At 48.3% G+C, this 12792-nt stretch overlaps 1 protein-coding gene across 2 annotated transcripts in view; it reads right to left on the reverse strand.

Moving 5' to 3' along the window:
- Positions 1–10618: 10618 nt before the first annotated feature.
- LOC144150102 (uncharacterized) overlaps positions 10619–12792 on the reverse strand; it is a 46716-nt gene continuing 44542 nt past the window's right edge. For both annotated transcript variants that reach the window (XM_077681916.1, XM_077681915.1), the window contains exon 6: positions 10619–12217. In XM_077681916.1, the coding sequence (XP_077538042.1) occupies positions 12141–12217 (77 nt within the window). In that variant the 3' untranslated portion in view covers positions 10619–12140. The remainder of the gene's footprint in view (positions 12218–12792) is intronic.

Raw genomic sequence — 12792 nt, forward strand, 5'->3', positions numbered from 1 at the left:
GGCTATATGGCATACATTCCCTTCTTCACAAATTGGCTTTAGTTATGGCTGCGTGCAAAAAGGAGCATATCCGCAGCGTGCGTTGTTTATTTACATGCAAATGCAATGAGAAGGTTTATGCTACGCCAGCGGACGCGGCCCAGGAAACGTTGTCCACAGTACTCGAAGGTGCTTTTTTTGCTCCGAATTCTATCGTAACCATCGTTATCATAACGAACTGACTCTCAACCCGAGCGATTATGACATGATCACAGTGTTGAAGGGTTGGTATACTCGCTAAAGAACGCAATAAATAGCATAAGTGTATATATTACAAGAATCGAAACCGATGAATATTTCCAAGCAGCTCTTTATTGTGTCCCAGCCCTTCCAGGCGTAAAGAAATCCTGGTCTACCCAGGATGGCGCTCTAGGAATTGAAGAAGATTGCTCTTACTCTCCTGTCCTGTACTGAGGACCCGGCCCACTAATCAACTCGATTTTAGTGTTAAATAAAGTTTTCTCCTCCTCCTGATCCTCCTCCTCTTGAGTACAGTTTTCCTACAACGTATATCTGAATATTGGGAAGATATGGCTGTGGCAAATGTACCGAAATATCCCTGCAGGTCTGAACAAACATGGTGTTACTGTATCTTTACCGTAGACGTGAATCATTTTGCTCAGTAAACATGAATACTGGTTAGAAGCCTGGTGTAACTCAACGTACGGTTTTCGCAGCCCATAGTGCACATCGGCATATTTCATGCCATGACAATGTGAAGTGATGTGATACAATACTTTCAAGCAGTCGGCAAGGTTGCAAAAACTGTTTTACCTTGCATATAATTATCGGGAATCGTAATGCCTTTTGCCGAAGTCGACAGTGCCGAAAGCCTGGATTCTGTTTTGGTCTTGTACTTTCGTGTTGTCAGTTGCTAGCAGCTGGTTTTCCCTTCATTCGAAAGATTGCTTAATAAAGAAGCTGATGACCTAGCTCAGACACTTCGCGCTTTACAGAGGACCGGTTTCGCAAGGAATGGGGCGACGCCAGCAATGCTTCTTCCGTATGAGTACCCAAAACTATACTCTAACTCACGCCTTGAGCTAGTGTATGCGATTTTAAGTCTATTATAATGATCAAAAGTTACGCACACGCAAAATCTGGTGCGGACAAGCACCAGACGTCGACCGCGCGCAAATAAACAGCAGGGAGAGCGAGCCCGATTGTAGCAGACGACAAATGCGAGAATCCCTAAGCCGACGTCACGGAGGCGCGTTTCGCAGCGCCGCCCGTGGTCGCGCTCACCGCCAATAACGCTCGAGCGGCGTGCGCCGGACTGCGCGGGAGACATCCAGTGATAGCGCCTGGCTTGAGACCGGGGAGTGTGAGCATGCGCGACCCGTATCAGCGCGACGGCCGTGTCCCTGCTCGCTGTGCCCGTCGCTTTGGCTTCCGCACATTCTTTCGCCGTTGGAAGCGCTGCCTGCGAGGCCGGGCCGGGAAAGCATATCGGAGATCACTTGCATTACAGCGCGCCGCGGTAGTTCCCCGTCTGCATTAGCTTTGGCGCACAGTTGTGCATTGCGCCACCGTTCTGGCAATGCGTTGTGTGGTATCGCGTGCACCATTATCGGGTATCGGTGCTTGGCTTTGCGCGTCACCGCCGACAGGCCTACGCCAAAAAAAAAAAAAAAAAACTTGAGGCAGTGTCAAAGCTGTCATTGACCGATGTCCAGACACCGAAAAACACTGTCAGCGATGAGTTTTAGACAATTTTTTCTCGCCTCCTCGCATACAGAAAAAAACTCTCCTGCATAAATTGCGTTTTAAACCTCGATGCTATGTACCCCGGAACACGATTGCAAACTAAATGCGATGAAATAGAGTAGAACCCAAACTGATGTTTTGAATGATTTTTTTTATAATTTAAGGAGAAACTGACATCAAAAATTACAAACGAACTGTTTGTGTGCTACAACCTTTTCGTCAGAAGACGACAGGTTTCGTTCCTGCTTCGGTTGCTAAGAGTTAAAAAGCGGCTGCTCATGCAGTTTTCCTTCCCGCGATAGCGAGACGAAGGTTGAAACACTGCGCTCCCCCGTGATGAGGAGCGCCAATAAAACTGACGAAACCTGTGCCGGAAAAATTTTGACGCGGTACAAGTTTTGAGAGAGCATGAGGATGGAAGCCTCCTCACGGCATTGACGAAGGATTTTGTAGAGGGGGATTCGTGGGCATTGAATATAAATTTATGCGACACTGATGTCATCTTATCGGAAGTCATAATACCCTTCTTCACCATATCCAGTAGTAAAATAATGAGATTCGCCTTTTCGGGGCTTAATAATAGTAACAGTAATACATGTATTCCATTTATTCATTTCAATCAAGATATTGTTCCTTATATGTATCGCACCGACATCCGCACGTTGTGGTGGCTCATGAGGAGCGATATGTCTTGAACATTAAGCCAGGACAGCAAACATTTTGAAAACATTGTTTACCCCATTTGAGGCATAAAATGCAATATTGCCCACTTAAACAGTAGCGAAATAAGATGGAACTACGAGCATTTACGAATTTAGTTAATGGAACGACACAGTCGGGGCAAGCAAGCACTGGACAATTAATTTCAACAAAATGGTGGTAAATGTCTTTTCGAAACACGTCCGGTCACAAAGAATGTTTGCCCAGGGAAGGATTTGAATAACCTGGAAAACAGGCAGTATCTGTTGGCTTATTACGTCTAAGTTCACACTTGATCCGCAACTATGCCGCACTTCGCGCTGGGCAGATAATCTGGCGCTGGCGGTCGCCGAGCCTGGTAACTGCGCTTGGGGCGGCCTAGTTCTGCGATGCGCAGAAGTTCAAGGCGCACCCAGCGAATCTTTTATACATACCACGCTATTGAATCTGTGCTGCAGTGAGTGTTCCGACGATGGCACCGCGCTTAACTCTTCCGGAAAGAAAATTCATCGCTTTGATGGGACGCACGATGTCCCAAAGAGCCATATCTGCGGCAACAGGGCGCCCATTGCCAACGGTCAATAGAATTGTTCAGGCTTTCGCTAAAGAAGGACGACTTGCCGATGCTCCCCGTTTTAGGCCCCCTAGAGTGACGACCGATGAGGAGGATAGTCTGATAGTAGCAACGGCAGTAGACAACCCTTTCCTCAGCGCTCGCGAAATTCGAGACATGCTAGGGTTGGACGTTCCAGCCCAACTCATCTGGTCGAGACTTCACGAAGCCGATATAAAAGGGAGGATAGCTGCACAAAAGACCCAACTGGAAGCAAAGCACCGGGACCAGCGGATGGAGTTTGCTTCTGTTGTAGAAGACTGGACCACGGATAACTGGAGGGCCGTGGTCTTCAGCGACGAGGCAGCATTCTGCACCCGCTGGGACCAGCAAAAATGGGTGTGGCGTCCTGATAAATGCCGGTAAGAATAAATTTTGCCTACTGATATAATTGCCCGATTGGGAGGTTTAACTCGCCGAAGCTTCTAAAGCGATGAGGCGCGCCGTAGTGGAGAGCTCTTATGAATTAATTTTGACCCCCTTAAAGGGGATCTTTAACGTGCGCCGAAATCTCAAACACACGGGCGTTTTCGCTTCTATTGACATACGACCGCTCTTTCCTGAACTTAATGTTTAAATGCTAGACATGCATCACAGTTATTGCTGGTATAATAGGCTTTTTACCACCATCACGCAGGTATGACGACAAATATGTCTGGAAGGTGCGCTCCAGCGGCCGGACAACAGTCACCGTGTGGGGGGCCATCAGCTACCAAGGTCTAGGACCGCTCCACAGGGTCACAGGACGGATGACGGCAACAGCCTACGCCGACATAATTCAGACTGTCTTTGTGCCATACGTGCTGGATGGACCGTTCCCGGACGGGCTGTATTATTTCCAACAAGATGGCGCGCCGGTTCACACCGCCAAAGCAATTCAAGATCTCTTCGAAAGCCTTGGGATAACAAACTTGCCATGGCCTGCCAGAAGCCCTGATTTGAACATAATAGAAAACGTGTGGGAGTTGATGAAAACCAATTTGTCTAAACAACCTGGCCTATCAACCTCAGACTCTGACGAGCTGTGGATCGCCATTGAGAGAGAGTGGGAGCGCCTCCGCACTGACCCGAGTTTCGTGGACGCGCTCTACGACTCTCTTTCCGGAAGGATTCAGAGCGTAAAGCTGGCTCGTGGAGCACAAACAAGGTACTAGGTTTCTAGTATCACCGTCATGCCCAGCGCAACGTCCTGAGAACTTGCATGCCAAACGGGTGCACGGACTGTATAACCCAAGTCATCGTAGACACCAACCAGTCGACTACCCCCGCTTCTTCAGAACGCTGACGTCAGCTCAGCACCTTGCAGACTTATTTAGACTGCATTTAGGTGTTTCATCAAAGTTCAAAGCTTCCACCTATAGTTCATTTGATCAGCCTTGGGTGATGGCCTAACAGTGTGACGTTTAGCAACTAGAACCCACAGGGCGGAATCATCCGGTCCTTATTTTCTTTGTGCGAGCCTAGATTATATTTCAATGTTCTTTATGCTACCATATTCCGCGAATTTGTTTGGTTCTGAATAAATAACTAAATTCAGTATGCTCTGACATTTTCTAGGTGTGAAAAACAAGCAAAAATTGCCGAAACGCCTCGCTAACGGTGTTTTTCAGTGCCTGGACAGTGCCAGTGCGACAGTGCCAGTTTTCAGTGCCAGTGCGTCAATGAAAGCTTGCACACTGCCTCGAGTTTTTTTTTGGCGTTGGCCTGTCGGCGGTGACGCGCAAAGCCAAGCACCGATACCCGATAATGGTGCACGCGATACCACACAACGCATTGCCAGAACGATGGCGCAATGCACAACTGTGCGCCAAAGCTAATGCAGACGGGAAATTACCGCGGTGCGCTCTAATGCAAGTGATCTCCGATATGCTTTCCCGGCCCGGCCTCGCAGGCAGCGCTTCCAACGGCGAAAGAATGTGCGGAAGCCAAGGCGACGGGCACAGCGAGCAGGGACACGGCCGTCGCGCTGATACGGGTCGCGCATGCTCACACTCCCCGGTCTCAAACCAGGCGCTATCACTAGATGTCTCCCGCGCAGTCCGGCGCACGCCGCTCGAGCGTTATAGACAAGCCTTTTACCGACTGCACATCCCTCCAAACGCACCACTGAACGCCACTCGCCTGGAAGACATTATTCGCGCTACACCGCCTCCACACATCTTGACAGGAGACTTCAATGCGCACCACCCTTCGTGGGGAAGCAAAAAAAAAAAAAAACCACGGCTAAAGGACGTCACCTTTTTGACATTGCTGACCGCCTTGCTTTATGTGTAGTTAACGCCGGGGACCAAACGTATCATCGTGGAAAGATGTCGAGAGCCCTTTACGTCACCATGGTTTCCGCGGCGTTGCTGACGACCACAAGCTGGTATGCCGACATTGAGTCTCCACGGAAGCAACCACATACCAACGCACATCATTCTGGGTGGCTTTCCTGCTGGTCGTCGTAAACCCGCAGTTCAATTTGTGAACTGGAAAGGTTTCACCACCGCAATAGAAGAGAGCGCCAGCACTTTCTCGTCCTACGATGACGCTATCGATAGCATCACGAAAGCCCGGAGGTTTAGCTGAAAAGCTGGCAGGCTTCCAAAGGAGTATACTGTGGATGACGCTGAATATGACAATCTTCGGGCGATCCCTAGAAGGGCGGAAACACGTGCGCGGAAAACCTTATCGATCGAAGACGTACGTGCGGCCAGACGCACGCAAAAATGCATTCAGAGACATTTGGAAAAGCTCGCCAAGCGTGAATGGATGTCGTTTTGCTCCAAATTAGACGCCAGGAAGCCCCTCACGAGGGTATGGAGTCTAGTTCGTGGTCTTCGTGCGCCACGGGCTCAGTTACATCCCTTCACCTCAATTTCCTTAGTATGAGGACAACTGACCTGGATATAGCTGAAGCCTTCTGTTCCAGAATCACCGTCACGCAAGGGTCACTTCCTACAAGCACAGTAGGAAAATTGAGCCCCCCATCGGCGAACACATCTTACCTGGACACACCCTTTTGTGTGGCGGAACTCGAGGCCGCCCTGGCCTCAGTTCAGAAAGCTTCTTCCCCACGTCCTGACGGCATTAGCTACGTGATTCTAAGTCATCTTGGTGCTAATGCGAAGCGGTGGCTTCTCTTAGTGTTTACCTATTCTTGGGAAACCGGCCACCTTGAACCAGAGTGGAACCGCGCCCGCATTGTACCAGTCTTAAAGCCTAGCAAGGTGCCCACGCTCATTGACTCGTATCGGCCAATTGCGCTCCTCAGCTGGATTGGTAAACTGATGGAGAAGATGGTACTGCAGCGCTTGGACTGGGATTTCACTGAGGTGAAATCCCAGTCCAATCCGTCGCAGACGTCAGGCTTCCGCAAGGGTCGGAGCAGCATCGATAACGGGATTGCCCTTGCAACACATGTTAAGGAGGCAAAGGCTCGATCGCAGTCTTTATTGACATAAAATTGGCTTACGACTGCGTGCTCCATGGAGCTATCTGCACAGTTATGAGGGCCGCAGGTATTTCGGGACGCATGTACGATTGGATCTGTGATTACCTCTCCGGCAGAAGCATCTACATGCGCGTAGCAGATGGTGACACGTCATCGCACAATGTTACCCGCGGTGTCCCCCAGGGCGGCGTCCTGAGCTAAAGGATAATGATCCTGAGCTAACCTCTCCTTGGTCGGACTTGAGAGATGTCTGCCGCAATCGGTGAAAATCTCAATGTACGCAGACGATATATGCATTTGGTTCTCAGGCCACCATCGGCGTGTGATTGGAGCGAGACTACAGCGCGCTATTAACTCGCTATTATCGCGAAATTTCTCGCGATACGCGGCCTTGAGATATCACTCGCCAAGTGCGCCGCAATGGCCTTCACTAAACTGGATGTATCCAAGTACCATTTAATTAATGGCCGCTGGCGTACCAATACCATATGTCCATCACCACAAATTCATTGCTGTCACTTTTGACCGCCATTTGACATAGACACCACACGTTAGCAGCTTAACAGAAAAGCTGATATCATTTGCGCACATTATTGATATGCTCTCCAACAGCGCTGGTGGATGCAGTGTCGGCTCTCTTTTAAGGCTATATGGCGCTCTCTGTAAAGGCCTCCTCCGCTACAGCCTCCCAGCACTGACCCCTCTCTCCAAAGGGAACTGTAGAGGGCCAGAAGGCCTACAGCCAAAATACTATGAATCTGTCTTGGGGTTCCGAAGACCACATCGACTGTGGGAACCATGGAAGAAAGTAGACGTCTTCCGTTTCCTACTCTGCAGGCACTGGAGCTATGTCGAACGCAACTGCGCATTGTAACTAGACAGCGTGGGCGTCCACTAGCAGCGGTCTATGTGTCGAGAGCGCAGGAGGTTCTACCTTCACATTTCCAGGCCCAAGCCCGTTTTCTTCACCCACCGTGGATGATGTTCCCTCCCATGAAAATCACAACGACTGTTGCTGGCTTCAAGCGAAAAGCACCCATGCCGGCCCAGCTTTGAACTTTTTTGCCTTGGAGCTCATTAATACTTACTATAGAGCCCATACGCATGTGTACACGGACGGATCAGTGACGGGTACCTCTTCGGCGATTGGGATTTGGATTCCCTCGCGGCGAACCACCATTCGCGTCCCACTCAGCCGCAAGACGTCAGCGATGGCTACCGAGCTCGCTGGGCTAGGGGCTGCTTTTCACTACATCTTAAGGCAGCCACCCACTAAATGGGCTTTTTCACTGATTCCCGGTCCGCTCTAGTGTAATTAGGATCACTACCGAAAGATCAGATGACATGGGAGATACATCATCTGCACCTCCAAGCAACACAACAGCGGCACAGCGTCGAACTGCAATGGCTTCCTGCTCACTGCGGAGTCGCCGGAAATGTTGCAGCTGATACTGCAGCCTCATCGGCCCACAGCCTCTCAGTTCCAACGCTGACTGTTCCTTTTGCAAGAAAGGATGCGGCAACCTTCGCTCATTCCATTGCCTGGAGAACACAGCGGTGCATTTGGACCGACAAGAATCGTCAGTACACGCCTCTGCATATTATTGACCCTAAATGCAGCTTCAAGATGCCTCGTGGGCTCAGCAAGCGTGAGGAGGCGGTATTGCACCGCCTATGTCTCAACGTGGCGTACACACGGCATTTCCTCTGCGAAATTCCGCGGGACTGCTCACCACTCTGTCCAACATGCCATGTAACAGAAGACATCAAACATGTCATCTGTACCTGTCCAAACTTCACAGTGCCAAGGAAGACTCTCCTAACATCTTTGTGTATTCCACACAACGCAGGCCTTGAACTAAGGGCAGTTTCCGGCCCTTGGTCAGACCCACGCCAGGCCGTACGCGCTAGCAAAGCTCCGTTGGTGTTCCTGCGTAGTACTGGCTTGGGCTTGGAACAAGTGCTGTGGCCAACTTAACTTCCAAACTGTGTGTATGTGCTTTCCAAACTCAGTAAATGCGCTTGAACACTCGTGCGCACCACCTCGTTATTTATTTATTTATCTATTTATTTATTTATTTATTTATTTATCTATTTATTTATTTATTTATTTATTTATTTATTTATTTATTTATTTATTTTAGTTCACAGACCCTCATGCTTTCGTTCGTTCATATGGCGTTGCATGCTGGGCGATATGGCTCGGCTAACCTCGCTTTTACCATTAAATGCATTCTCTCTCTCTCTAAAGATTGTTCCCTCCCTCTGGTATCTTGAAGGGATCCTGGAGTGACATTTTAGTCGGTGTTTTTTCCGTTGAGACACGCCCACTTGGAAGCGATTTCGGAGCGGCGTTTAGGCCGATTTTTTACCTTCTAATTGCGCGGACATCGCCTGTTGCAACATTACCGGTGCACGAAAGGGGGGGGGGGAGTATAGAAGGGAGGGGGCTTGCACGCACACCATACTTCACGCGCTCACACATTCAGAACCATTCTGGTAGAATGCTTACAGAAAACGGCTGTTACTCTTGCTGATTCAAAACTACTGCTCTTAACGCCTACTGTTGGCACCTGCGGGCGCCGACAGCGGTCGCCACCGCCGCTGCGGCCGAGGCAATCAACCACTCCCGCAGCCTCCCATGCATGCGGCACTCGGTCGTTGGGCAACGCGACTCGTCTCGCGCCCGGCGATGAGGAACGCTGCGTTCGCCATGAATGAACGCCGCATTCGCCCGGCCTCCTTCTGGGAGCGTTGCACGGAACCGAATGGCTTTCAGGCGTAGTCGGCAATACAGCTAAATCAAAGGTTTAACCAAGCGAAACCAAGACTCAACCAGACTAAGTAAAGCTTTTGCTTTGCATACCGAAGGTTAGCTGAGCTGAGCCGCAGCCATTTTTTAAATAAACGCGGGAGGAGATTGCTGGGGTAATAGACTTTGCCCCTTAAAATGAATTCCGAATTATAGGTGGTAAGTGCTGCTGGGTCCCTTTAATTAAAGATGTAGCGCCTACGCTAAACAACAGATACAATTTATTGCTCATACTCCGACGCAAAACGATTACAATAACTGCTGAGATGTTGAGGATCTTTGCGCTCTGTTTATTCCAGACGCAGTTACCGTACGCGAAATTTTTCGGAACACAAATACATTAACCTTTTTGCGATCCACAGCGTTTTTTTCAAGCGAAGCTTGTATTGGCTTAGTTGCGCCGTCAGTGGCGTTTGGCTAAAACCCGCTCGGGCATTCCCTGCTCTTTCTTCCTCCTCACCCACAGCTGTCGCTACCCGTTCGCCACTGGTGCGCGCGCACATGTTTCGCTCAGACCATGTAGAAATGGGAGTCACGCCACAATCATAGTCGTCGTTCCCATCACGCCACATTTCAGGTGCGCTCGCTCTCGTCGGGTAGTTCCCCATATTCTGCGGCATGGTTACGCCAGGCGTGGTTGGCTCCGCGGAAGCGTGGGCAGCCATTGAAGAATGTAAACGAACCTCCTCCATCCGGGAACAAGGGTACGATAATTGTGGAAGAATAATATACATAAAGATTCCAAATATTTGCGCTCGGATGAAGTTCTGTCAAAGGCAAGGGTTTTTATTTTGGTCGATCGATGGTTTTACGTTTTAATTTTGGCAGAAGCGTTTGGCGCTTTGATTTCCGAATTTTGGTCATTTTCGTATTCACGCAGGTGAAACTTCGTTTGCACTGCTGTTTCTATAGGGAAGGCCTAATTTTTTTACTTGCATCCGACCAACATTACAACCCAAGGTTGCTACTACTAGGGACATTGTTTACGTCGGTCTGCTTCAATAAACCGATCGCTCACAGTATGTCAACCAACTAACTGTGTTAGTAGGATAGATGTGTTTTTCATTCTCGATACAACGTTGAAGCCGCGTCTTAAGCCCTATTTTTATCTGTAGATCAACTTTTGGAGTTTCGTCTTCACTAAGTTCTGTCCATTGCCATGTAGCAGCCTGCACCGTATTCAAAACCAGGCTATTCGTATCACTACTAACAGCTGATTTCGTGCGAACACTAGTGTTTTAGTTGAACAGAATAGTGTGTTGTCTGTTAAAAGTTCATGGTATTAAAACACAGCGACATTGTTGTTTCAACTGCGTGCTAATTTTTATTCTTACCAATTTAGTGAAATACACCTGCTGCAAAGTAAGGACCACGTATTCCTTGTCTTAGTTCAAACACACTGTTTAACATTTTTGTGACTTAGATGGATGTACTGTTCTCGTAATGTATACTACTCTGTTGCTGTCTATTTTTTATACTCTCCAATTTTTATGTGGTTAGAGCTCGATTTTATGTATAACACAAGTGTCAGGTCATGTATTTTCCGCCATTCTCATGTATCCAAGGTATCACTAATTATTTGTACTTTTCATTTGGTTAAATGGAGTTCTTTATTTTTATTGCACTTGTTCGCTACCTAAGATGTGTTGTTTTTATGTATTTGTTTTTAGTTACTTCTAAATTTCTTTTTTGGTATTGGTGCGTTTTGTGCATTTTTCAAGTTTAGAATAATCAAGTATGTTGTTGCAGGTTTTTTAGTTTGGGACCCTTGTCTCAGTATTAACCTGATTCTACTCTAAAACCGTTGAAAGCACTAATAAGAACTGGAATTGAAATTGAACTCTTCGACTTCATCCACATGTTATCCTTATGCTTCTAGTGTATTGACCAAATGCCATATAGCAGCTGGAAGTTCACGCTTTGTTTTCGCGCTCAGAGCTCTTGGTTTTTTTCTACAATCCCCTACGAAACGCTCGTAGCCTCCACAGAACCTTGCAATAAAATTCAACGCTCAACACAACACCGCACACACAAAAAAAATTCCCAGGTAACCTGCAGAGTATGCGTATGTACTTGGATTCAAAGTAATTTTTGGGACAATAAAACCCAACCCGCCAGCATAAGAGCCGCAGTGTGCAGCCATGTGAGCAACCGAGCGCTAAAGACCGAATTTTTAAGCGCCGCTTAAAAGGAGGACTCACGTGTTAACATTTCTATGGGAGTTACTACTTCATGACCTACGCACTTAAAAACCATCGTGCACCAATACAAAAAGCTTTACAAATACATATCAACGTTCAGAGCGGCCTAGTTTGCTTATTTTAGAGGTATGCCACTTCTGTACTAAAATAATAAAACAAATCTCTTGCTTCCTAGACTGCTAGCGCCATCTAGTGAAAACTCGATAAACCAAAATACGTCTCTCGGTCCTTTTTTTATATCAGTAAAGAGATTAACATAATTCTAAAAGGAGCAAACTAGGCCGTGGGACGTTTAAATGAATTTATAGGGCCTTTCGCACTGGTACACGATGCTTTTTATGCCCGCGGGTCATAAATTAGCAAGTGCCATAGGAATGTGATCATGTGAGTCCCCCTTAAGTAATCCCTACGGCATGACCACAGTGGTGGTCAACAGCTTCTAGAGTTACACGACGTACTCGTGGCACATAAAGACACAGCTATATGCAAATGCGAATGCCAGTAGGAGGACAGTCCCAGACAGCTACGCAACCACTATCAGTAACCCTTGCACCCTCGACAGTCGTGCTGAGGAGATGTTGTTGATCCGTCGTCCACAGTGATAGCTGTCCCTACGCCGGGATCACGACCGCTCTAAGGAAATAGCCGGCGGATTCCTCTGATAATGGCGCAGAGCAAGCGCCGAAGGCAGCTACACCAGCCTGTAGAATCTGCAAACAGAGAAACCACAAGTGTGCGTTCCGCATGTGGTAAAAGAACACAAATCTTTTCGCGGACAGCCTCCAAGAATTCCTGACGAAGAAATGGCCACTGCTCGAGTGAGCATGCTACAAAGGGGGCTCAAGGGTCTATAGGAACTTCGAGAGCAGCAACTGTAAGTGCGGTGCGGTTGTCGCCAGCAGAACTGGGCTAACCCTGGACTAGAGGCAGTGCTGTGCATTCGTTTGAGTTTTTATTGCGGGTTAGTGAGCGCCCTTGCGACGGATTTCTGCGGTTGGTTCTATTTCGGAGTGAAATGTGCTTCACAGCTAATTTGTTCCATTTCGAAACGAAGCCGCGTAAAGGGCTTCGTTGGAGGAGCTGAACGTGAAATGAAAGCATATCTGAAGCTCTTTCTACTCTTTCAAACGCGACGTTCCCAGTGAACCAAGGGAGGTTACGGGAGAATACTGTCTTATTATAGCCAAACGTTCGATGAGAAATCTATAGTTCTGGCTGCTTCTGTGACCACTCGCATCGCTGCTCTCTGCTACTGCCAGGCGCCACTTAACGGCAACCTGGGGTG

The sequence above is a fragment of the Haemaphysalis longicornis genome, unplaced genomic scaffold (assembly GCF_048455015.1).
Source record: "Haemaphysalis longicornis isolate Haplotype H1 unplaced genomic scaffold, Haemaphysalis longicornis Haplotype H1 scaffold_8, whole genome shotgun sequence".
NCBI lineage: Eukaryota > Metazoa > Arthropoda > Arachnida > Ixodida > Ixodidae > Haemaphysalis > Haemaphysalis longicornis.